This window comes from Macaca fascicularis, chromosome 1 (assembly GCF_037993035.2).
Source record: "Macaca fascicularis isolate 582-1 chromosome 1, T2T-MFA8v1.1".
NCBI classification, from domain to species: Eukaryota; Metazoa; Chordata; class Mammalia; order Primates; family Cercopithecidae; genus Macaca; species Macaca fascicularis.
Genome location: NC_088375.1, coordinates 15,916,351 through 15,940,154, shown reverse-complemented (window position 1 = coordinate 15,940,154; position 23,804 = coordinate 15,916,351). Strand labels below are relative to the sequence as shown.

General features: G+C 39.4%; 1 protein-coding gene across 17 annotated transcripts in view; it reads right to left on the bottom strand.

Annotated features, from left to right (window-relative positions):
- PCNX2 (pecanex 2) overlaps positions 1–23,804 on the bottom strand; it is a 309,218-nt gene that overhangs the window by 187,171 nt on the left and 98,243 nt on the right. For 15 of the 17 annotated variants that reach the window (XR_012414710.1, XM_015440348.4, XM_005539760.4 and 12 more), the window contains 3 exons: positions 23,274–23,365; positions 3,365–3,474; positions 2,088–2,184 (listed from right to left, as the gene is read on the bottom strand). Coding sequence is in view for 16 of the 17 variants with exons in the window: in XM_015440348.4 (XP_015295834.3) it covers positions 2,088–2,184; positions 3,365–3,474; positions 23,274–23,365 (299 nt within the window). In the remaining variant the exon portion in view is untranslated. The remainder of the gene's footprint in view (positions 1–2,087; positions 2,185–3,364; positions 3,475–23,273; positions 23,366–23,804) is intronic. The other 2 variants (XM_045391633.2, XM_073995174.1) reach the window with 1 other exon arrangement.

Sequence of the window (23,804 nt, the reverse complement as noted above, 5' to 3'; positions counted from 1 at the left end):
ACTATCAACCTCTGCTGGGCAAATTTCTGGTCAAATTTCTTTGTAATTCCTACATTATTTTTAACTGCAATAAATCAGAAAGTAGAAATGCACCTTCATTAGTCATGAAATCAAGGAAGACTGAAGGGCATAGTTTTTCTCAGATATCCACGAGGAGAGTTTTGGGTAGACTCTGGACCACCCTATAGCTTTTACAGAAAATGCTGTAGGAATGTCAGCTTGACCTTCACCCTGTAAGTCCCCTGGTATAAATATTAGAGGTCAGGTTGTGGATGCTAGGATTATGTCAAACACTTCTCTTTTTTTTAAGCTGCTATCTCATCAGGCCCAGCTGCTTTGACTTTTAACCTGCTTTTAAATGTATCTCTGCTCCTAAAATTCATGAACTACGCCCTTACTCATATTAAGTGATTTGTCCTTTTATTCCCTTGTGGTGGAAAAAAAAAAAAGCCTTAATACATTAGCTTGAATTGTGACCACACTCAAAGGCACAAAAGCTGAGTATGAATTTTTTTAAAGGCTATCCTGTTGGCTGTGAGTCCCATACATTGTCTTGAAATGGCAGGCTGCAATTAAATTCAACTAAATTCCATGAACTCTACTGAGCACCCACTGTAACAACAGGCACTGGCTCTGTGGATATCAAGACAAATGAGACACAGTCCTGGCTGGATCAACAGACTATTCCCTTTTCCTTTTATCTGTCATTCCTAAGAAAACCAGGAAAAGTGTGAGTCAAGGACATTAGATGGTTCCAAGCTCAATACTCAGATGTATGAGAGCTTACACAATTAATGAGCATTGCTTTTCAAAGTATGAATGTTTGTAAGTTGATACCAAAGAAACTATATCTGCTAAAAGAATTTTTGAAGCTGTCCAGAGCCCTTTTCCTGGTGAACAAGGAAATGGCATCATTATTTTATAGCTGTAGGATTCTCTTGTTCCTTCCTTCCTCTCCTTCTTCCTTTTCTTCTCCTGTGCTCAACCCAGTGTGGTTACCCCCTTCTCTGTGACCCAGCCATAAGTCTAAAGCTCAAGGGCCCCAAGCAATGGCTGTGCAGACATCAACTTTGAAAGAGTGCTCTGAACTAAGCATGGTGCTTAGGGGAGATGTGGACAACAGCTGTGTGTGGACCACATCAGGAGGGCAGGTTGGCTAAACGTTTATCGACAAGCTTTCATTTGTGCAGAGCCCACCTGCTATTTGGTGCTAGCAATAAGCAAAACTGACTGAATGTGATTCATGTGACTATCCTGACAAACTGCAGCCACCTGAGGGCCACCTAAGCGCCCGCACCATGTGTGCACAACAGCCGCCATCAAGATGCTCTAAAGGGCTTGTAAAAAAAAAAGGTTCCTCTTCAAAGACTTTCTTCCCCATTTAATTAGGAATAAATAGTAACTTCTCTTAGAAGCAAAATGTATTCAAAGACCTGTGCTAACATTCTTAAATATCTGCTAGCCGTGATAAAGAAATCAATGTACTTTATGTTCTTAGCTCCCACAGTTTAGCCTAAATATTTGCCCTGGAGGCTTATACTGGTCCAAGCAAGCATTACGTTATAGCCTGTTCCTCTTCCTTATTTGGAGGTGTTTTTACCTTTCTCAGCATTCCACAAGTTACTACCTCCTTCCTTTGTTCTCCTCTGCCTTTGCCTCTTTTAAAAAGTTCTAAGTTGCTAGCCAGTCGGGACAAATACAGAATATGCGGTCCCGTTCCAGCCAATGGAAACCGGACACAGCAGTAGGGTGGACACATCGGGTTATAAATGATCCTGTCTCCTTTGTTTGGTGTACTCTCGTGGCAAAACTGCTGGCGAGTGTACCCTTTCTGCAGAAACTATAAAAATGGCCTTGCTGAGTAGATTAAATTTATGTTCAAGTGTTATTTCTTTACGGCACCGGGGAACAAGCATTTCAAACTGGGCTGCACCTGGCAGGCAGCTCAACAGCCCAGTGTGCCAGTTACCAAGCGAGGTGTCTCTTTCTGTCCTAGTCCTTCTCCTGTCCACCTGCCTAGAGCTCCATTGATCTCTGCTGAAAGGTGAGGCCCTCCTATACTACGTTACACAATGCAAATGTCTCACCACTGAATCTTTCATCTTCTTGGGGAGAGGGTCAGCAGCTGACTCTTCCAGATTTTGATGTAAAAATTTAGGCAACAGTCTGCATTGGATGAAGGACCTGAAAGTGGAAACACACATGGTTTTTACTTTATCAAAGATGTTCCTGGGACAGTGTTTTTGGTAAATAACTTCACCTTAGATCTCACACCCACACATGACAAAAACAAGTGCTCTCTTCGTTTAAAAATTTATAATAAAAAGAGGGACATGTTCAAGTGATCATAAAGATAGTGTTTTGATTTGTAAATTTCATCCTAATGAGAGCAGTCAAGTACCTTAGCAGTATCATTGCCCTCTGCTGTCAGCAGTGGGACACGGGGAAGGTCCTCCATCTCTGCCAGCCCACTAGGCCTTCATCTTCACAATTAGCAGCAGAAAGTGAACATTGCACTAATACAATTGACACTAAAAATTGTGTGAACCATGTTTAACTTTTCTTTCCCCCATTTTTCATGCCTTTCATACTGTTGAACCTAATAGCCTAAAATTATGGTGTCTATGGTCCTCAAAGAGTTATGGTTATCTTCAGTTAAAATCTTTCATAAATTTAAACAAATTACATAAGATGCTACTGTCAATATCTGAAACCCACTGTGGCATCACATGAAAGATGTCCAGTGCCAGAGTACACGTTACCAAAGACTTAAAGATAATGATTAAAGGGAAGATTGTAATGTACACTTTCACATTACTAAGGATTACATTAAATACATGTTAACACTTTGGTGCAAATCTCACTTTAAATCCCGAAGGCGTTAGCCAGATTGAGAACAACAACAACAACAACAACAAAACAATAATATCAAACAAAATCTTTCCTTTCAGAGGTGCTGGTTTAGTCTCCCCAGGGTAACTGCCTAGACTAAAGGCAGGGATGCAGCTTCATGGATCTAGAGAGGGTATTGTTGAGGTGGTAGCTTCTCATCCAACTCACCCAAGGGAGTCACAACAGGGCTTGGGTGTTATCGGCCTTCTGTTCCTGCCACTGTGCATTTTACTCCAAAATCAAAAGAGCAAAGCTAAAATGTTTGCTAGATGTTCACTTTTAATTGTTATTAGTTTCTGGCTAGTCCTGTATTTCTCCTCCCCTCCTCTAGTGAGTGACCAGCTAGTTTAATAATGAGAATCAAATCACAATGGGTAGTGAATTGCTGTCTCCCCACCTCAGTCGCAGCGCAAAGCTGCAAGAACCATGCCCCCAGCTCAGTGATGAGAGAGCGCAGGCATAGACCACTCACATGAGTACAGATGGGTCACTGCTCTGCCGGCTCAGATGGTAGGAAAGGGCGACCAAGAGGCCACAGAAGGCTGAAAACAGGGCCGGGATGTGCTGCGTGCTCCACGGTTCCTAAAGAAAATATGTCAGTTAGCCAAGTCCCTCCACGGCTGCATGGATAGCAGGATCTCTATCAAACATTTAGAAACATCCCCAAGTTCCAGCTGGATGGACGAGTTATTCCTGTGACCATTCCTGCCCGTGGGCATATAAGCATCTGGTGGGCACACAAAAAAACTCACCTATTGGTTTATAAACATTGAGTTTGATAAGGGACTTTTTGACTAATAGTACACACTTATATGAATAAAACTGAATCTTTCCTGAAATTAAGCTTATAATTTTTTATAGAATGTAATATTAAACATGTGTCACTCCTCCGAATTCAATATAATTAATAACAATTATAATAATTGCATTTCTCAGTGTTTATGAATTGATGGTCTAAATGGCATAAGAAGTGTAAAAATGACATAAGAGATTAAATAGACTAACGAACTGAAAACTTGATAAAGATTGTAGAAAGTAGAAAAGTTCCTCTTCAAAGCTCATCTTGGTTTAAAAATAAAATAATACACACTAGGAATAATAGCTTCTTACTCTAAAGCCTCCTATCAACTATCAGTTTTTATACTTTAGCCCAGTTAGTTGCTTTGGTTTACTCAGGCATGTCTGGACAGGCCCAGGCAAGTCTTAGCTCATAGCTTATGCCGCTTCCCTGTTTGGAAATGTTATTGCTTCCTTAAACCTTTCGTGAGCAACTTCCTCTTCTTCTTTGTTCTCCCTTGCACTTACCTATTTAGGAAAGTGTTAAGCTATTAGCAAATAGGGTACCAGTTTAAGACTGTGAGGTTCAACTCCAGCCAATGGATGCTGGACACAGCAGTAAGGACGACCCAAATGTGTAAGGGATAAATATGTCTGCTTTTCCTTTGTTCAAGTGTGCTCTTGCCATTGTTCCATCTGTGTGGGGCACCCTTTCTGCAGAAAGCAAAAATGGCCTTGCTGAGATAATTAAATTTACGTTTGAGTGCTATTTCTTTGTGGCACCAGGGAACAAGCATTTCTAACAAAGATTAAAGATAGTCACCTGAGGAAAGAGCAAAGTTATTTGAAATGAAAAGAGACAGGCACTTCAGGTTTGATTTGATAGAAGCATAGATGTCAGTTATCAACACATTGTACTCAGCCTGGCAGAGCAGAACATGGGAAATACATGTTACCACCCCAAGCAGTGTGGTGGCCTGGGACTCTGGCTCTCCTTCCATACACACCTGCTGCTCCCACCAACACAAACATGTCTCTCACACACCAAGAAGAAAACATCTACATATTTAACCTTCTCAGTCACCATCAGTGGAATCACTGATGCCTTCCGAAAGCTGAATTTAGTCACGAACTTAAATACTTTTCTCTCAAGATTTTTTTTAAGGATGGGTTAATTGTGCTTACAATGAAATCTACAAATGAATGAGTCAAGTGTGCTTAGCAGTTATCCTCTGTAACTGCTAAAATAGGCTGGAAAAGCAAATGATACAGTGGATAGAGCAAGTGATTTTATTTTTGCATGCTTCATTTTCCTAGAAATTAAAATGTATTTATTTTATCTTCCCCATTGTGGAAGTCTAAACACCCTAAAGCAGTACCTGGAAAGCAAATTGCAGGGAGCTGACTCTCGCTGAGGGTGTTGAGCTGCATGGCTACAAAGTCAGGAAGTAAGACTCACTGCCTCCAGATGCACTCCCCACACAGCTCCCCACACCGGGACGCCCTGCATGCCTTTCAGATCAGCTTCCCAGAGGGTCGGGTGCAGTGCCTTTTCCAGCGCCCTAAGGTACCATGTCTGCATTCATTATTTCCCACCAATGTTGCTGAAAAGCTCAAACCCAGTTTTGAGGCATTCTGCATGGACCTCTTCTTTCTTTGGAGTTTCATCAGCAACGCCTTCCCTTCCAGTGTCGAAGGGAGAGGTGTACTTCCTCCTTCCTGAGCCCAACCCTCCTCTCACACTAGGATGTCCTACTCTCTTTTCATTGGTCCCCTCTGCCCTACCTATAAAAATGCTTAAGTTGTTGACAACTTTTTTTTTTTTTTTTTTTTTGAGACAAGGTCACTCTCTATCACCCAGGCTAGAGTGCAGTCATGCAATCTCGGCTGACTGCAACCCCTACCTGCCGGGTTCAAGCACCTCAGCTTCCCTAGTAGCTGGGATTACAGGCGCACACCACCACACCCAGCTAATTTTTTATTATAGTAAAGACGGGGTTTCACCATGTTGGTCGGGCTGGTCTCGAACTCCTGACCTCAGGTGTTCTGCCTGCCTCTGCCTCGCAAAGTGTTGGGATTACAGGTGTGAGCCACCACACCCAGCCAGTTGCGGACATCTTTAACAAATAAAAAAAGTCCTTCTTCCCCTTGATCCAGTTGGCCTTGAAAGCTACTGTACTCTCTTAGTCTGATTGGGCTGATATAACAAAATATCATAGACTAGGTGGCTTATAAACCACAGAAATGTACTTCTCACAGTTCTGGGGGCTGAAAGCCCAAGGTGCAGGAAGGAGGTTTGCTGTCTAAGGAGGCCCTGCTTCCTGATTCCTAAATGATGCCTTTTTGTTGTATTCTCACATGGTACAAGATACAAGAGAGCACTCTAGGGCCTCTTTTACAAGGACACTAATCTGATTCATGAAGAATCAGATCAATATTCTTCTGATTCTGAAGAATCATGATTTGATTGATTCATGATTCAGAATCATGAATCATGAATCAATCAGATCATGAAGAATCCCTCAATACCTGTAATTACCTCACAAAGCCCTCACCTCCAATACCATTACATTGGGGATTAAGTTTCAACACGAATTTTGAGGGACACATTCAGTCTATGGCATACACTATCCCTCATTTTTCTTTCAGTGCCATCCCAGCTTTTTGAAGGTCTGAGCTCCACATTTCACTCCTGGTCATCAGTGAATGACTCAGTAGTCTCTGTCAAGCTGGGTACCTCCCATGAGTGGAGGTCCTACCATGAGCTGTGTGACCTTGGCTAAATTATTAGACATCTCTGACCACTGAGTTCCTCTTCTTTAACAAGAAAAACAATACCTACTCAATGGTTGTTGTGAGGGTGCGTTTCTGTAACGCAGGTGATTTGTTTTAAGTTTTTGACATGGGAGGGGTCAAGGCACCCCCACTTGATGAAGGACACCTGAGAGCTGTTTCATTCCCACCGTCTTCACAGTCTCCTGATCCTTGTGTGCCATCAATATACCTTTTCAATGCCACTCTAATCTGCCTCTTCTTTCCATTGCATCCTGTCTGGTTAAGGCCTCCACTGTCTTGCTCCAGGACTACCATTAATGCTTCCTAATGGGGACTCACCCTTCAGTGTCCACACTCAACCCCACCCCACAAATCCCACGCTGTCCTTTGTATAGTGACAGAGTGGTTCTCCTCCCCAAAACCCTAATCGGATCATGTCTGTGCCCTTTACTCAGTACCTTTCAATGATTCCTCATTACCTACCAAATGAAATCTACTCCACAGGCAGCTGCATAAGCCCACCTTTCAGCATCCTTCCTCACATTTAGGATATACACAGCAGCAAACCTGAGAGATAAATTGTTCCCTGCCCTCCTGCCTTTGCCCACATGGTTCCATCTGCACAGAGGGCTCTTCTGCCCTGACTCCGTTCCGTTCTGTTCCATTCCATTCCATTCCATTCCATTCCATTCCATTCCATTCCATCCATTCCATTCCCCTCTACCTGGTGAACTCCTACCCATGCTTCAGTGCCCAGCATAAGAAGTTCCACCTGCTCAGTGCTGCCTCCTCTGACTTCCCAGGCAGAACGGAATCCTCCTCCTCTGTGCATCAAAATCATCTTTAAGCATCCCTAGGGTAGCATTTAAGATATCTCCTTTGTTTTTCAGGGGCATAGCTGGACTCTGCCCCTCATCAGAGAGCACCTGCCCACAGGAGTTGTGCATACACATCTGCTAAGTCACAAGGACAGAGTAGATCTTCAGCATGTTTCACTGAACTAATAGTGCAAACACTTTTACTATGTTCTTTTATTATGTTTGGTATGAAGACGACCTGCAATAAGACTTGTTAGCTCAAACTCAAAGGCAGCTGGCAACTTTATCCATGTTAGAAAAGACATTCTGGTGCAACCTGATGGCACAATCCCCTTCAAGATGCTACTGGCATCACCATCCCTGAAGCAGCATCTCATATGTGTGCCTGTCCCCCCGACACCTTAGGCACCTCTCACTCAGTCCCACTGTTTACTTGTCTGCCTTCCCATTAGACACTGGACCCCCCAACAAAGGGCAGCCTTGCATGTTTCTTTCCCCGGTACCTGGCACAAATGTTAGCACACTGGCATATCCTTGTGAGGATGACTACAAGGTTTAGGCTTTCATAATGACTCACGTGGACAAGAATTTTCAGCAGAAAAGAAGATGAAGGAATTGAGTAGCTTATATCAAATGTCGATCAGGCAGTGAAATGCTGTGGAAGTGATGTGATTATCAGAGAAAAGGCAATCTCTTGACAATGTGCTTCTCATTATTCCTTCAAACAGTACCCCCAGCAACAGGAAAGTTACTCTGAAACTTGAGTTTTATGCTTTCAAAAGAGTCCACGCATCAAACATTCATTCATTCCTACAATGTGCCGAGTACCCAGAAGCATAACTGTGAACAGGACAGAGAGTCTTGGAAAGAAAAGACACATGGGTAACTGCAGTCAAGTATGACAGATGAGGGGACAATGAGCTGCTCACAGAGCACACGAGGGGCTGCAGAGCAGGAAGCAGAGGCTCACATGAGTCAAGGGAATGGCATTTAAGTGGATCCCTGCACACAAGAAATGCAGAACATGGTCCTTCCACTGCAGGGGCTTCTGGAAGGGCCAAGCAGGGCGCATAGGGCTGGCTCTTCCATCCTCACATCGACTCCACCCTGCTCTGTCCATCCACCTAGGGCTTCTCTTATTTCATTTCATACTTGACCATTACACAATAAACACAAAACGTGTTCCAAAGGAGAAGAACCTGCTAACTTCTGTTTCTTGTCATTGATTCATCTGCACTAACCAGCGCTGTGTACTTAATTCATGATTTTGTGAAGGTGCAACCTTTTCTCTCACATGTAGCCCATACGTATGCATACCCTGGAAGAAATTCCTATGAGGAATGAGTAACTAAGACCCTATAAATAATTCTCATGACACGGATCAGAGAAAAGGTCAAGGGAACAAGTGCTGGCAGAAGTTGGTTCCAGGCTCACTCATCGTTGAAATGAATTGTTCTGTGGAAGGCACTTAACTTCTGGGTGGTTTAGCTTCCTATTCTGTAAAAAGGGGATGACAACACTTTCTTAATGAGATTTAAAACAGTCTTAACCCCAGAAAAGTTGAATGTCAGTGTTAGGTTTCTATTAATTGGAAAAGAAAGGGTACCCATGATGGATGTTCTTTGCTGACAATAAATTAAGTCCAGGTTCTAAATATATTTTGATAATTGAGTTTGCCTACTTTTATTCCCTCAATACTCCTTGCCTAAATCTCCTCTCATTTTCTCTCTACTTCAATATTTAATCAAATATTTCCAACAAAAACACCAAGGACGGCTGTTACACTCTTTCTGGTTTCTGTCCTGTATTAGTAGGAGTCTGTATTCATTCTTCCATTACATATAATTTCTTTTAAGGATAACCAATAGCTTCGGGGTAAATTGATGAACAGGAGTAAATGGCAATGTGGCCACAGTGGCAGGAAGAAAGATGTGTATGTCCTTCAACAATAAAAAGCAAAGTGATGCCAGCGGGGCACACTTATTCTTCCAAGAAAAGGGTAAGATAAAAGGTGTTAAGGAGTCCATATTCCAGGTGCCAATTTTCATGTGTTCTTGCCCAACCTCAAACTTCCACACAACTTTTTCTCAGAAAAAAACCTGACCTTCCCTGAGTTTTGACACATGGTAACAAAGCAAACCACCTGGATCTTCTGAGGGTCTCTCCTGGAAACACTCTCATTCTCCAAGTTAACTGTTCACTTTTTCAACTGATGCAGATGTATACATACATAAATACACACACACACACACACACACACACACACACCCCTCAGATTGGAGGTTGATTTCTCAAGGAAACAAGGACAAGAGAGATTACTTGATTATCAACATCACGGGTTATCCCTTCATGTGCAGAGTGCCATTTTTCGAAACCCACCATCTTCAAGAAAGATTACTTTAGAGTTGGAAGGAACCTCATAACTGAGATGGTCTCACTTCAAGTTATTGATCAAGCAAGGAGACAGGAAGAAAGAGACTTGCCCAAGGTGGTAAGACCAGTACCAGCCTCCACAGCTCTGAATTCAGTGCTCCATGTACCCTACCACCTTAAATGTGTATATAGCTAACTGTAAAAAATATGTAGACATCCCACCACTTTTCATTAAAAAAAAAAAAGGTTAGGATGTTTTAATAATCACTGTAACTTACAAGTTCCCAGCATTATAGGCTGTTTGATCCATTTATGCATCCATCCACACAACAGTGTTTGGAAATCTATTGAGCTACCTGCCTATTTCAGTGCTTGTTGAAACACACGTAGAGCAATGGCTCAGAGGAAGAAGGGATCAATTGTATAAAGATTGAAAATTTACAAATGTATATCTAAAGATATAAAGATTTTGGAAAGAGATAAAGTTTTAAATGGTCTATTGCCTACAGATAATGAAGCATTTATCATGTGACAGTTTGCTCTCAAAATTAACATCTCTAATTGCTCTGAGACGCATCTCATGGGTCTCACAATTGGGAATGATAAGGACTGATGAGTGCTGGTTTCGTAAAACTCCCACAGGGTTTGAAATATTTTTATGAGGTAGTAATAAAACTGTCTAATAGTCCTACAATTCTGTGGCAGATGTCACATGCATTTGGGAATTATCTGATGAGAATGCATAGGGCAGTTCAGCTTTGTACAAAAGCACACTGTGAACACAGTCTGAATTCCAGCATTTTTTTCCTTAGAAATTTTAGACACCTCTTATGTTGGAATTTATGGGACAGACTAACTGAGGGTTTGGTTATAAAGTGAATATCAACAGGCCAAATTCTCACTTTGCTATGCCTTTCATATCAGGCTTAAATACTTTCTTTTTAAAGAAACTGATTTTTTTATCGCATTAAACATAAGGGCATTTTTGAGATTGAGGATTTTATACATCCTAAAATAAGAACGAGATTGTACCATTTTGACTCTGTATAAGTCCTATTTCTAGGTCTATTTTTGACATGAATCCCATCTTTAAGTAAAAGGAGCGCTGGGCCCATAAAGTTCCCAAAATTTAGTAGTGAAAGATGCGTCACCCAGTCCTTGAACTGTGCTCTCTCTTCTTACTTCACACATGGCCTGCGGAGTGTCATGTGGCCAGCACGTGTGAGTGTGCAATGGACACCTTCTAGGCTCTGGCATCCCCCAACCCCTAGAGTGTCCCTCTGTAGCAGCTCTTCTCCATATTCCTCGTGGACCTTGAGCACCCCGGGAGGGGCTCCCCGCTGCCTCGCACTGACCCTAAATTATAGGTCAATATGTGTCCCATAAATAAATGAACAATTATGTGAACACAAATGGCAAGTCAGACTTCACTATCTGCTATGAGTAGATTCTTCTTATTTCATCCTGTTTTTTCACTTTGGTGAAAAACATGGTATGTTTATGAATCAAGACAGTATTTCACTTTTAGAGATAGGTACTGAAGAAAAATGAGACTGTCACCCGGCAAGACAGAATAACGGGTCCCATGTATCCAAGTCCATCTATATCTACGTGGATAAATATATAGAGATGCACACACACACACATACACACACACACACACACAGAAATATGTGTACTTCAGGGAAAACATTAACATTTACTTTCCTTCTCATTGCCCTTTTGCAAGGTATCTGTAATTATTCAATCCAAGATTTTTTATAGCATACCTTTTATGTGACACACTAATAGGACATAAAAAGAAGCACATATAAACCACAGTCTGGGACTTCAAGGAGCAATGAAAAGTGTGTACAAGCAAGAAGAACCACCGCAACAGCCCCCATGCATTCGGCAGTGAAAACCTGACTTGCTGCTTAACGTTCACGACCACACGTAGTTTTTAAAACACCCTGAAGGTAAAAGTATTGCCCATTTTACACATGAGGAAACAGAGGCTTTTACTTTACTAGTTATTGTGGTAGGTATCTGTATTTTTCACATAGAATTGATTACATACAGTAAAAAACAAGGATTGGATGAACATCAATAGGACAATGTTGTCCTCTGGATTCTGGAAGACAGAAGATAAACTTTGGCTGGTGTCACTGAAACAAGTTTTGTCTTCCATCACTACTAGGGTCACGACAGCTCAAACTCTGGGCCTAGAATGCTGTTTTCCACCTACCCTCTCCTCTCTGTATCCCTCACTCACCAACAGGCACTACATTTCCTGGATTTGACCCTGGCATGCTCTCAGGGATTACTACCAAAACCCCCAAGTCCAAATTTTACTTCACTCAACAATTGCAAATCTATTCTGAGCCATCAATATTCTTCCTAATTTTTCCCCAAATCAGTGTCAGCTGACACCGTCAAGTTTGAGGGTCATAATAATCCAGCAGTAACTGGGTTTGAGGGTCAATTCTACTTTTTCGCTGACCAGGAGGAACGGAAGCATGGCAGAAAGCACGAGCTGGCTGGCTGAGATCGGTCTCCCCTTCATCCTCAGCGGTAGATACTTCCTCGCAATTTGTTCAGACGGCCAAAAGACTTATTAGTCCCGGTCTCTTGCAGCTAGAAATGATACAATTCTAGCCATAAAATAAAATGTGAAGTCTGATATAAGTAAAAGTGAGTTAAAACTTAGGTTTTACTTTCAAATTTACTACTATTAGCATTATTAGCACTGTGGTTACAGTCATCATAACCACCAACTATTTATGCTAATAATAGTTATCGTTGGTATTAGCTTTCTATTGCCATGTAACAAATTACCACAAACTTAGCAGTTTAAAATAACACAAATGTATGATACAGTTTCCTAGGTCGGGTGCTTGAGCAGAGTGTGGCTGTGTCCTCTGCCCAGGGTCTCCTAGACTGAAATGTCAGTGATGGCTGGACCTCTGATCTTATCTCACACTCAGGGTCCTCTTCCACACTCATTGGTGGTGGGCAGAGCTCAGTTCCCTCTGGCTGTCGCATTGCAGTCCCCGTTTCCTGGATGGTTGTCTACTGGGACGTGTTCTAGCTCCTAGAGGCTGCCCCCAGATCTTTGCCATGTTGCTACTTCCATGAGCAGTTAATAACCTGGCTGTTTACTTCTTCCAGGCCAGTAAGGGAGGGTCTCTACTGCTTTTTCTGTCCCTGCCCTCTGGAGTCCCTTTTAAAGGCTCTTCCGATTAGGTCAGACCCATTTTTTTGAGACAGAGTTTTGCTCTGTCGCCCAGGCTGGAGTGTAGTGGTGCGATCTTGGCTCACTGCAACCTCTCTGCCTCCCGGGTTCAAGTGATTCTCCTGCCTCAGCCTCCCAAGTAGCTGGGATTACAGGTGCATGACACCACGCCCAGCTAATTTTTGTATTTTTAGTAGAAACGGGGTTTCACCACGTTGGTCAGGCTGGTCTTGAACTCCTGACCTCATGATCCACCCGCCTCAGCCTCCCAAAGTACTGGGATTACAGGCGTGAGCAACTGTGCCTGGCAATCACCCTTTTAAGTTAAATTTTAATTTAAGTTAAAGTTACATGCTTAGGGACCATAACTACATCTGCAAAATCTCAAGTTTGCCAGATAATGTAACCTAATCACAGGACTGACATCCCATCCCCTTCACAGGTCCTGCCCACACTCAAGGGGAGGAAATTGTACAAGGCATGTATGCCAGGGGATAGGAGTCTTGGGGCCATCTTAGAATTCAGCCTCCCACACGACTTAACTGGAACCTTTAGCCAGGCACTTTATAGACATTATTGATTTGATTTGCTTTGCTTGTTACAACATCCACAGGCAGTAGGTACTACTAATCTATTTTACAATGGAAAAAACAATGTGAATTAGTCATGTACCCTTAGGCAAATGAGTATTGTGTGTTTCAGGTTCACCACTGGAAAATACGAATGTTAATATCTTCCTTATTGATTACATAGAGATATAGTAAGGGGTAAATGAGAAGACGCTTGGGAAATTATTTTGTAGATTAAAGAACCGTTGATCTACAACGATCTTATATGCTGTGAATTGTTCTTTCAACTAGACAAACATATTTACACTTCAAGTGTGGTAGTGAGGATGCCACAAAAGGAAGACTGAAAAGATATAGATCTGGGATCTGGGGTGTGTGATGCGGAGTAAATTACTTAAATCTCTCTTTGGCTGTTCATTTTCTCATTTTAAATAATCAAATGAAGGAACTGGACTAGGAGGCATCTCAGGTCCACTTCAGCATTAAATAATATCTAGAACTGTGAGTTTGTTTTACATTTATAATTAGATTTTAAATCCTGAGTGCCTGTAAAGTAGCACGATGTTAGGCTGTAATCCTGTAGGACCCAGAAGAAATATGGGAAAAACTCTCCCGCAAGCAGTTGTTAAGGATACGTGGGAAACATTAAATTATAATAATGTGCTTCCACCTCTGGATCCCCTTGCCATCAATAAAAAAGAATCTCTTTGTAAAGGATAATAAAAAATAGAAATCATAGTTTATCCAGACACAGAAACCCCAGTTAATTAACTACTGAACTATTTCTCCAAGGAGCAAATATTCTGGTTGTTTCTGTATATCACTGTTGAATACTATTTAAGTCAATGAGGGAGTCCATTTATATGTTACTTGGTACCATCTTGGACAAGTCAAAGAGAATATGAAATTAAAAGAGGAATCAAATTATCTTTTCCTAATTAATATTCCAGAGGACAAAATTAACTCATGATCTCTGAATCTGCTTCTACCAAGTGATAATAATAAAAATTAAAGAAATAAACACATAGAGCATGACCCATATGGAAAACTGTATCTCTAGGAAGGCAGCTGACATGCTGAAATGGTTCACAAGGATCCATCAATCCATCACGACACACTAGAGATGAAAGGAAAAAAAAAATCAATTCCAGCAATGCAAAGAGTAAGCATAAAAGGTATAAACAAAAGCATCGTTAAACAAGAAGTAGAATCACAGCTTTGGGTAAGTGGGAGTTAGATTGAAGATGGGTGAGCTTTTCTTGTTTCCTGAGGACCCTCTTGACAATTTGCTAACCACATTCATTCAATTCACAGCATTTAATAGGTGCTGCATCTTAAAGCAGAGAGTCAGTCTGAGACCATTAGAAAACTCAGGACTTACAAATGAGAAGGGAGAAATTCAAATTGCTCTATTTTTACCAAAAGGTGTTTCAAAACATGGTTAGAACATTAAGGTTTTTCTTTTATTACAACAGACTATACTATTTATTGCAAGTGATCTTTGTTCTATGCTGAGCAAGGGAAGTCAATACCTCCCTGAGATGAAATAAACCTTCCCAAAGTACCCCAGTCTCAATTGGTCAAAAGCCTGTTTCAACACCTAAGTAAACCCCAGAGTCCTTGAAGTGTTTCTTTCCATCACAGAGTTAACAACGTGCTTTTAAAATGGAATCTGTTTACTCTGATTCGACAATTACTTACACCTATAACAAGCCATAAACTGAATAGAAAACAGAAATAAAAGTCTCAGCCCAGGATAGAGAATAGAGTTTCTCTCTCGGGCTGGCTCTGATCAGTTGGCACTGGCTGACTGTAATATTTCCTGGGCAGCCCGAGGTACTACAGACCTCAGTTAGAAAAAAATGCTGTGATCAATTAGCAATGTCGGATATGAAAATGGAGCCACATTTGGGGAGGTAAGGGAATAACTGTATCTGTCCAGTAACTAGGTAAAAACCCAAGATACTCTATTTTTTGAATACCAGATTCTTCAGTAGTTTCTAAAACCCTTTAAGAATCTTGCAAGAAAAAGTTGTGTAACAATCTATGAATGCACATTACTTTTGAGAGTATCTGAACTGATGATAATTGTGGGTGTTCAGCATTTGTCAAATGCATGTTAAGTTCCTGAGGAGAAAGGACTGTCTTTTCCTCCTCCCATATCTCTACAGTACCCGGCAGAGCCATTGCTGAACAATAAATATGTGTTGACTATCACAGAATACGAACTTTTCAGCTTCTGCATCAGTTACAGAGAGCTTGCATGTTTCCATTTCCATCAATCAAGTATAATGTTATTTACATCAGATGCTGTTTGCTATTCAGGGTTGCCAAGAAGGGTAAAGTGTGGTGGGGTCCCAGTCCAAATGGTATCAAGAACACCAGGAACTAGATCTCGCTCTTCCTAGAGCTCATTAAGTGTCCAATAAAATATTCAAAAAGAGAAAAGCCTGAACCCACACTGGGAACCAGAGCAAGTTACTTGTGTACAAGTCATAGACCCTGAGGAATTTATGCCAGACCTTGTATTACAGATGGGTCTAGAATGAAAGAAGATTGTACGGTCTGACTCCAACTCCTCTCTCCATTTGAAAGGCAGCAGTGTACTGAGGAAGTAAATAGGAAAAGACCTCTGCTAACATCACCTAAATGAGAGGCAGAAGGGCTGGCAGTGAGTATAGACCAAGGGGTTAACAGACATTTTATCACTTGGCCTTGCACATCTGTGGATGGGCAGTCTGCAGCAACTCCTGCTGTCGCAGAGGCGGCAGGATTTATTCAATCAGGTCATGGATGTAGAAGTTAGGGCCAGGAGAGTAAAACAGAGATAACTACTTTCCCAGGCATTTCATTCATATCTATTGCCTGTGATGAGCTTCCTGATATAACTACCCAAAACTCCATCAATAAGACATTTTCCCTGGGAAAATCATCTCTGAACTAGCAGTGTATTACTGAAACATGCTTTGTTTCATTTTCCTCTCTTCCTGTGTTTCAGATATGAGGTACTTCTGAAAAGATCTAGCCAAGGAGTCTTACAATTCCCTAACAGAAACTAGTTCAATTCTTTCTTGACTCTAAGACAGAAGTCATGAAGTCTAACATCAACGTGGGCAGCCAAGTGACATGTGGGTCAGGCCTAAAAGAATATAGGACACGATGAGACCCGTGAGCTTGTGGTAGCTGTGAGTTACTATTCAGTGTCAGCAGGTTGTTACCAAATGGGAAGGTTAGCCCAGTGTTGCCAGATCTTCACATTGTTTAAGAGAAGTAGGAGAATCGTATTTTTACACTGACTGTCCTAATATTAAATGTTGGCTGGAAAAAAAATTTAAACATTCTACAGGCCGAACACAAAACAGGTCTGTGAACTAACAAAGACGATACTAGGTGACCAAAGACACACTCTCACTGCGAAATGAGAAAAAAACACATGACAGAAAGCATTCTGAAAATGAGATAATCTCTTTAAAGGGACCACTTACAGAAGCTTTCTAAAGCATATTTACATCAAGAAGAAAAAATGTTTGGAAAATATCTGATTTCAAGTCTCAACTTTAAAGCTAAGCAACCAATTATGAAGGTCGAATAATATGAATGCCAAATTTCAAACTGCAATTTAGTAGTAGACCAAATAACAAACAATGCAGAAAATAAAATTTATCATTGTAAAATTAGGATAACAATAGTACTTGTCTCACAGTTATGCTATGTGAAGTAAATTATATAAAATACATATAATAGTGCAAAAAAATTTCTGGAGATCTGCTGTACAACATTATGCCTGTAGATAACAATACTGAATTGCACACAAAAAGTTAAAAGGATAGATTTCAAGTTAAGAGTTCTTACTGTAACAATAAATACATTTTAATCTGTATTTATTATTTATACTTATATATTATATATAATTATATATTATTTTAACACGTTTCAATAATATATAACATTTATGTTATTTGTTACTATAATTTATTATCAAACTATTTTAAATGATAATTTATATTTTATAAATCATATTTTATAACTAGTATATACATAAACTAGTATAATTCCTAGTACACAATAACTTCTCAATAAATATTTGTTAGTTTCATCATTCTTGAAATGAGAAACTCTAGAACTGTACCAGAACTCAAAGGAAAAATATAAGGAGAGGAAAATGATGAAAAAGAAATGAGAGACACGAAAAACAGCCAAAAGTTAAAGTCTGTGAAAAATTAAATCATATTATGTGAACAGAATCGACAATGTCATTAATCAAAACATAAGAGGGAAACTTTTCCTCTAGATAGAGTCTTCAATGTGAAAAGTGAAAATGGGCATGGTGCTCCAGAAAACTTAAGAAAGAGAACCACGCCTAATCATAGTCCACTAACTTCTTTTAAATTTCAGACTATAGGAAAGAATTCTACAAACATTCAAGAAAGAAATTTTAGTCCTATTGTTTTTCTCTTCAAAACTAAACACTGACAAGTGATGCCTCCAATTCAGATGTAGAAATCCACAGTGTCCTGCTCACAGCCTGACAACAAGAAAAAGCCAGATAATTTACAAAAATCTCAACTTTAAAATGACTGTGATTAATATGTCAAAGAATCTAGTGACAGAGATGGACATCATTCATGCGCAGATGGGTAATTTCAAAAGAAAAATGGAAACTATCTACAGACATCAAATAGAAATGTTGCTTCTTTGGTGAGTTTATCATCGGACTAGACACAGCAGGAGAAAGAATTGGTGAACTTCAAGATAGGTCAGTAAAATTACTAAAACTAAAACGCAAAGAAGGAAAAAAGAGTGGAAAAAAGACTATAGCATACAAATGATGTGGGGCAATATTAAATGATCTAACATGTATGTAATTGAAGACCCAAGAAGAAAAGAAAAATAGAGTAAGGCAGAAGACATATTTGAAATGAGAATGGCTAGAGATTTTCCAAAACAACTCACAAATCAAAACAGTTCAGAGAATCCTAAGTAAAATAAAAAATAAACGCCATACACTTAGTAACAGCATTGTCAAATGGCTGAAAACAAAGACAAAGAGAAAATCTTAAAGGCAGTCAGAGAAAAACATTACTAACAGAGAAACAAATATTGGAATAACAGCAGATTTTTTTTTATCAGAAATCATACAGGACAAAAGAAAATAGAACATGTTGAAAGTATTAGGGGAAAAAAGCTTTTAAGTAGAATTCTGTAACAGTGAAGATATTCTTCAAAAGTGAAGGCAAAATGAGATATGTTTCAGACAAAGGCTGAAAGTTTTATTACTAGCAGACCTGCACCATGAGATTTCTTAAAGTTCTTCAGACAGAAGAAATATGATGGCAAGCAGAAAGATGAATCTACACAAAGAAATGTACATTGCAGAAATTATTTTTTAAAATAATGTAAATGAAACATAATTTTAAAGATTTTTAAATATCTTTATGAGATAACTGACTGCTTAATGAGAGTATAAAAGAACACATATTCCATCTAAGAGATCAACAAAACCAAATATTACTATATAAAAAAGTTCAGTAAGAACATGAGCTATTTTATATGAGCTCTTTTAGAATATAAAAGGAAACACTTCCCAATTCATTTTATCAAGCCATTACATAATATCAAAACAAGACAAAGCATTACAAGAAAAGAAAAATTAGGCCAGGGCCAGTGGCTCATGCCTGTAATCCCAGCACTTTGGGAGACCAAGGCAGGCGGATCACGAGGTCAGGAGATTGAAATCATCCTGGCTAACATGGTGACACCCCATCTCTAATAAAAAATACAAAAAATTAGCCAGCTGTGGTGGTGGGGTGCCTGTAATCCCAGCTACTCGGAAGGCTAAGGCAGGAGAATGGCATGCACCCAGGAGGCAGAGCTTGCAGTGAGCCAAGATCACCCCACTGCACTCCAGCCTGGGTGACAGAGTGAGATTCTATCTCAAAAAAAAAGAAAAAGAAAAAAAGAAAAATTAGAGAACTAGAAACTTCATAGACATCAAATTTCTCAACAAAATATTGGTAAATAAACTTGAGCAACAGATTTAAAAGACGATATGGCATAACCAAATGGGTCCCATCCTTTAAATGGAATGTTGGTTCTACACTGAACAGTCAATTTATGTAATCCTTCCTATCAATCACTTTAAAAAAAATCAATATTGTCTTCTCAACAGAAGAAAAAAACAGTGACAAAATTTGACATCATTTATGATGACGACTCTCAGCAAATTGGAAATCTAAGGGAAATGACTCAGCCCAATAAAGGGCATCTGGAAAATTTCCATAGCTAACTTCATACTTAATGGTGAAAGACGTTTCCCCTAAACTTGGGAGCAAGGCAAAGATGTCTGATTTCAGCACTTTTAGTCGACATTGCTGTGGAGGTCCTAGCCACCACAATAAAGCAAGACAAAGAAATCAAAGGCATACAGGCTGTAAAGGAAAACAAAACTGTGTTTATTGACAGACATGACAATCTATAGTAGACAATCTCAAAGAAATTACTAAAAAGCTACCAGAATTAATATGTCTGCTAAGCAAGCTTGCAAGATATAAGCTGAAATATTACAAAATAAATTGTATTTAGTATTACTTAAAAATTGAAAATTTAAATTATAAAACACAATGCCATTTAAAATAACATATAATGCACAAAAAGGTGCAATAGTTGTAGGTTGAAAGATACCAAATATTCCTGACCTGAGAGGAAGTAACAAAGACAAAGATTGTGGTATATGAAACAATATACTATGTCCATGGATCAAAAAGTTACTGTTAAGATGTCAGTTCTCCCCAAATTGATCTACAAATCCATCATAACCCCAATGAAAATGTTTGCAAATTTTGGTAGGAATTGGCAAACATAGTCTAAAACTTACTTTTAAAGAAATATGACCTTTAATAGCAAAAACAATTTTGAAAAAGAAGAATAAAGTTGGGAGACACACCATCTGATTTCAAAGCGTATTATATAGCTACAGTAATCAAAACCGTGTAATACTAACATAAAAAAAGGCATACAGAACAGCGAAATGATTAATTTTTGGTCCCAAAGTTTCCATGGTAATTCAATGGAGAAAGGTTAGTGTTTTCAACAAATGGTACTAGTAAATCTCAACCTTCACTTCATATCATACACAAAAATCATCTCAAAAGAGATTTCAAATCTAAATATAAGAGCTACAACTATAAAATTTCTAGTACAAAAGTATTTATGACTTAGTGTTAGGTAAATGTTTTCTAGGTAAGATATACAAAAATATAAACCATAAAATAAATATTAGATAAATTGGACTTCATTGTAACTAAAAATTTCTGCTTTTCAAAATATGCTGTTAAAAAAATGAGAAGACAAGCCACAGCCTGAAAAAAAAAATGTGTGCAGCATATATCTGATAAAGGACTTGTATCTAGATTATGTAAAGAACTTTTATGTCTCAATAATATGACATACATATAATTTTTAAATGGACAAAAGATGAGCAAATTTTTCATCAATGAAGTTATACAAATGTCAAACATACAAAAAGATGTTCAACACTATTCATTATTAGAGAAATGCAAATTATAACTACCATTAGATACTGGTTCACACGAGAATGGATTTAAAAAAAAACTGACAGTACTAAGTCTTAGCAAGAACCTGGAACACTTGGAAATCAAAGATTATGTGAGGGTAGGGAAATGAAAAATGGTACAGAAACTGGACAACAGTTTGGCGATTTCTTATAAAGTTAAATAAAAACTTACCATGTGATCTAGCAAGCTCACTCAGGTATTCACTCCGGATAAATAAAAGCATTGTGTGGGGAGGGGATTGACTGCAAGTGAACACGAAAAAATATTTCTGGATGGGGGAATGGTTTGTATCATGATTGTGATGGTGGTAACTTGTCTATACACAGTTGTCAAAATACATCTAACTGTACACTTGAAATTAGTGGATTTTATTGTATATATACCATGCCCTGACAGATTTGATTCCAAAGAAGCTTCAAAGACAGAATATCTGATGAATGGTGGCCAGAGGTTGGAGGTAGGGGAAGAGACTGACTACAAGGAATTCGAGAAAATTTTTTGAGTTGGTGAAAATGGTCTCATAACTTGATTGTAGGATTCTTTATTTATTTATTTATTAAAACTAACCAAACTGGACAGTTTTAAAAGCTGAGTTTTAAACCTGACTTTTAAAAATTAATGAACAAGCAAACAAATAATTCTAGAAGACAACAGAGCAATATACTAAGGTGCCTGCAGAAAAACACTTGTGACCCTAGAGTTGTATAGGCAGCCATTTCACCAAAAGACAGTGGAAAGATGTTCTCAGAAGCACAAGGACTCAGAAAATACCCATCCAAGTACTCTTCCTAAATGAAGTATACCTGGGATCCTATGATTGAATAAAGGAACATAAGTCAAAAGAAAGAATACCAGAAACACTGATTAGATAATTGTTGGTCTACATGATAGGATAAATGTGGTAACAAACAGGGCCACTACAAGCACATAAATTACCTTTGTATATTAGATAGAGAAACCTTCCTCCCAGGCCCTTCCCCTTTTTTCTGAAAGAAAATACCTATATGGTAGGAATAGAAGGAGCAAGATAAATAATTACTCCATTGATTACTGTACAATGTTGAAAGAGAAAAATGTTGAATTCGTTCTTTCACAAAGGGAAATAAACAATTATCTTTCTGCCACTGACACTGATCAGTTTAATAAGCTTTAAGTTAATCTTTTAAAAATGTGAGTTAAGAAATGTCATGTGATTTAGATTAAAAACACTTTGGAACATCGATTATTTTTATTTACTCCTTTACATTTAATTTTTGTTTTATAAAGGAGTACCTGTGGTTTAAACTATTAAACCATAAGTCCAGAAATATGTATAATATTAATTTATTTGTTACTGATTGAAGATGCCCCTGAGGACATTATGTACGCTATTATTTTTAGACTTAATGGCCACTCCACAGCTCTACAACACTGAAAACAAACAGTAGTGGTCCCGGCCTACGCAAACCCCTGCCCTAATTCCTGCTTCCTGAAGGCAATGGTTCTGCTGTTTCTTCTCCATATATACCTCCATATTTTCAAATAAAATACTTGTGCTATTTCTTGATTTGTTTTTTTCCATTTAGATGTTATTTGCTGACTTTCTAATATGGAAGACAGGATTGGGAGCTCCTCCATCACACTTCACCTCCCCCATTCTTCCATTAGTGATATAACATGATGATTACTCAGATTACTACATAAATATGGTTCACAGCCGAGCTAGGTACCTACAATAGATACGTTTCTTGCCTGACGCAACTTTGCGTCTTCCTGAAGTTAGTGTTTATCTTGCTTTCTCATCATCTTAGGCTTCCCTTGCAGCCAGGCTAGGTTTGCATTTTCCCCTTCTGGGTAAGTCTATAGTCTGTCTGTTTTCTAGATTCTAACATTTTGTGGCTGTCATATCCTCTTCTGTCCTCTTGTCCATATAGCTTTAAGCAGTTGTATCCCTTTATTGTCTTTTGAGCGGTATTTCAGGAAGTGAAGGCAGACACACGGGTTCCATTGACCACCATGTTTAGCAGCAGCCCCTCCCAATGCCACTAACCAATCCTGGCAGAGAGACGTCTGCAGAGGGGAGGCCAGGCCAGGAGGTGGGGGGGCCTTTCATATTAGGGCAAACTAGGCATCCTGACCCATCTTCTAACTACCGAGGCCTCGCTCAGCCACACAGTCACTCCCTGATTTGCACAGATCCTATTTCTCCTGTAATTTTGGAGAAAACATTTATTTGTTTAAAAAAATAAGTTAATTCAATGAGTCGAGGAGAAGGATGAGGGCCCATGGTCCTCACACCTACCTTCACTGCACTGAAGCAGACCGCGTGGAGCAGGGCGGCAGCCAAGAAGCTCCGGGCCACGCTGTAAACAGCCGAAGTTATCCCAGACACAGCTGGAACACAAACATCAACAGTTCTTTTCTTGACTGGCCATTCTTAAAATCAACAAATGTAAAACAGCGAAGAGATGGTTGCACATTCACATATAAGATGTTGCTGAAGGGGTAAAGAATACATCTATGGGATCCATCAGAAGGCACTGGGTGACTCATAGGTGCACGAAAGAGACTACCATTTAACTAAAAATTCAAGAGGAAAGTATTCAGAAAGAATGCTTTACAATGTTCTTAGACTATGTGAATGTGTCAGAATGAAGGTAGGGAGACCTCATGGCTTACAGTTGAAAGCTGCTGGTCAAGGAAAAGGTCCTGGATAGCAATTTCAATAGAATAAATGGTAAGAAGAAGGAGGGAGGGAGAAGGCAGGAGGAGAGAGGAGACGGGAAAGGAAACAAGCAAGTGTCCCCACGTAGTGCGTGTGTGTGTGTGTGTG